This window comes from Gastrolobium bilobum, unplaced genomic scaffold (assembly GCF_033153095.1).
Source record: "Gastrolobium bilobum isolate Gb01-03AN ecotype WA unplaced genomic scaffold, APGP_CSIRO_Gbil_v1 utg3235, whole genome shotgun sequence".
In the NCBI taxonomy this organism is placed as follows: domain Eukaryota; kingdom Viridiplantae; phylum Streptophyta; class Magnoliopsida; order Fabales; family Fabaceae; genus Gastrolobium; species Gastrolobium bilobum.
In genome coordinates this window covers 197,801-200,634 of record NW_026897048.1, presented here as the reverse complement: position 1 = coordinate 200,634, position 2,834 = coordinate 197,801, and the positions used below count along the sequence as shown (strand labels likewise).

At 36.2% G+C, this 2,834-nt stretch overlaps 1 protein-coding gene across 1 annotated transcript; it reads left to right on the top strand.

Moving 5' to 3' along the window:
* The first annotated feature begins 229 nt into the window (after nucleotides 1–229).
* Nucleotides 230–2,097, top strand: LOC133303704 (phospholipase A1-Igamma3, chloroplastic). The gene has a single exon (XM_061503661.1). The coding sequence runs from the start codon at nucleotides 346–348 to the stop codon at nucleotides 1,897–1,899; it is 1,554 nt and encodes a 517-aa protein (XP_061359645.1). The 5' UTR covers nucleotides 230–345; the 3' UTR covers nucleotides 1,900–2,097.
* The last annotated feature ends 737 nt before the right edge of the window (nucleotides 2,098–2,834 follow it).

Below are 2,834 nucleotides of genomic sequence, written 5' to 3'. Positions count from 1 at the left end.
GTTGAAGCATATATGATATATGAATGAATCCTCTTCAGACGATGTGATCATATATTTCTCTCTCTTTTTATTATCGATAATTAGACTCCATTTATTTATTTAGAGGAACAGATAAAAAAAAAATTATATGTCATGTGAAATTTTAATAATCGTCCTACTGCTATATAACACTACTTTTGGGAATAGAGAAATGCAACACCATATGTAACTCTCACTCCATCACTCTCTTTCCACTACTCCATTTAATCATTCCTTCCTCTCCATATTCTGGTCTTCTTCTCCCTTATTTTTAACCTTGTTTGCCAGTGTTTCCCACAAAATAGAGATTGATTTTCCTCATTTGACATGGCTTCTGTTCTTCCTTTTCTTCATCTCAACCTCGACCATCAAACCATCCCATATATTTCCCATGCTCTCCTTCAAAGATCCACCTTCAACAAAAAATCCACAATCCTCTCCCTAACAAACAAACCTTCACTCATCATCCTCAACACACACATGATCAAATGCTCTTCCTCTTCAATCTCAAGCATAACCACCGACGTGGACGAATTCGAACAAACCCTTTTCCTCGAAGAATCACAAGAGCCACCACCCTTGAGTGAAGTATGGAAGGAAATCCAAGGCTGCAACGACTGGGAAAATCTATTAGATCCAATAAACCCTCATCTACGAAGAGAAATCATTCGCTACGGTGAATTCGCTCAAGCATGTTACGATTCCTTCGACTACGATCCACACTCAAAGTACTGCGGAACATGCAAATACCACCCATCACATTTCTTCAACAAGCTTGACATGGCAGAGAAAGGCTACACCATCACACGTTACCTTTACGCAACCTCAAACATCAACCTCCCTAACTTCTTCCAGAAATCCAAACTCAGCAGCATATGGAGCCCACATGCAAACTGGATGGGTTACGTGGCAGTTTCAACCGACGACCAAGAGATCAAACGTTTGGGTCGTCGTGACATAGTCATCGCATGGAGAGGAACCGTAACATACGTCGAATGGATCTATGACCTCAAAGACATTCTCCAAACAGCTAACTTCAAAAACGACCCAACCATCAAAATCGAATTAGGTTTCCACGACTTGTACACCAAAAAAGAAGACTCGTGTAGTTATTGCTCTTTCTCCGCGCGTGAACAAATCCTCTCGGAGGTTAAGCGTCTTCTTCAATACTACGAAGAGGAAGAGATAAGCATCACGATCACAGGTCATAGTCTTGGTTCTGCTTTGGCTATATTAAGTGCTTATGACATAGCTGAGATGAAGTTAAACGTTGTTGAAGACGACGATGATGTTAAGATTAATATTCCTGTTACTGTTTACTCTTTTGCTGGTCCTAGAGTTGGGAATTTGAAGTTTAAGGAACGGTGTGATGAGCTTGGAGTTAAGGTATTGAGGGTGATTAATGTTCATGATAAGGTACCAACTGTGCCTGGGATAATAACAAATGAGAAGTTTCAGTTCCAAAAGTATATAGAGGATGCGTTGTCTTTTCCTTGGAGTTATGCTCATGTTGGGAAAGAACTTGCATTGGATCACACTCGTAGTCCTTTTTTGAAAGCGACGAATGATCTTGGTTGTGCGCATAACTTGGAGGTTCATTTGCACTTGATGGATGGGTATCATGGGAAGGAGAAGAAGTTCCATTTGGCATCAAAACGTGACATAGCTCTTGTGAATAAGAGCTGTGATTTCCTACGGAGTGAGTACGGTGTACCATCCCATTGGCGACAGGATGAGAATAAGGGAATGGTTAGAACCGGAGATGGACGGTGGGTTTTGCCGGAACGACCAAGAGTGGTGGCTCATCCGCCGGACACCGCTCACCATCTTCAGCAAGTGCTAAAGAACCACCCCGCCGCTCAGCAATTAGGAACCACATAACTTTTTATTTTTGTTTTTTCTATTTTTTTTATGGGGGTAAAAAGCTTAAAAATTAAATATAGGAAAATAGTACACTCGTTGTACACCATAGTAGTTCTCTTACAGAGAAATCAAGTGAGATCCATCGTTAAAGAGAAAAAAAAAAGAGGAGATGGAATTTTCGATATGAGAAAATATTTATATCATATAAAGTGAGAGTAGTATTTTTTTTAAATATATGACATGTTTCATGAAAAACGATACCATAGATGTGTATTAAGTTATGTTTATTATTTAGTTAAAAAAGATATGAGGAGTGTTATATTGATTAAAAAGTTTCTTTACAAATTTATGATAAGACATAATATAAATTGAAAGAGTTTGAAAACAAATAATTTGTGAATATAATAATTTTTAAAGAATATAAATATAAAATGTTAAGAAGGCGGTGTACGTGTGCAGTGGCAGAACATTGAGAAAGTAGAAAGTTGAACTGGTGTAACTTACATAGAAAAAATTATTTATAAAAACTCAATTATCATCTTTTGCAAGAAAAATTTAATAGTCGTTATCTATTTTTATATCTCGATCGCTCCTTTTCTGCAAGATTTTGAGCAACAAAAGTACAAAAATAATCATTCTTATGTAAACTATCATTATTCTAGGGGAGTGTTTGGTACGAAAATTTTGATAAAATATTTGAAAAATTAAGATGTAGAAAATATATTTATCACGTTTGGTATGAGATAAGTTAAAAAGATAAGTTAAACTATCAAGAGGACATTGACAATAAAAAAATCTTGCCTAAGAACGCTTAAAAATCTTTGGACAGAGACAATTCTATCATAAAAAGTAGGTTTCAAACAAATTTTCAAACACCATAAGTACTTTTGTAATTTTATTTCACATTTTCAGATGTATTTCACAATCAATCAAACATAGCATTAATATAATAA

Bases quoted from the DNA above. Each gene is read 5' to 3' on its own strand.
- LOC133303704 (XM_061503661.1), top strand. From the start codon at position 346: ATGGCTTCTGTTCTTCCTTTTCTTCATCTCAACCTCGACCATCAAACC.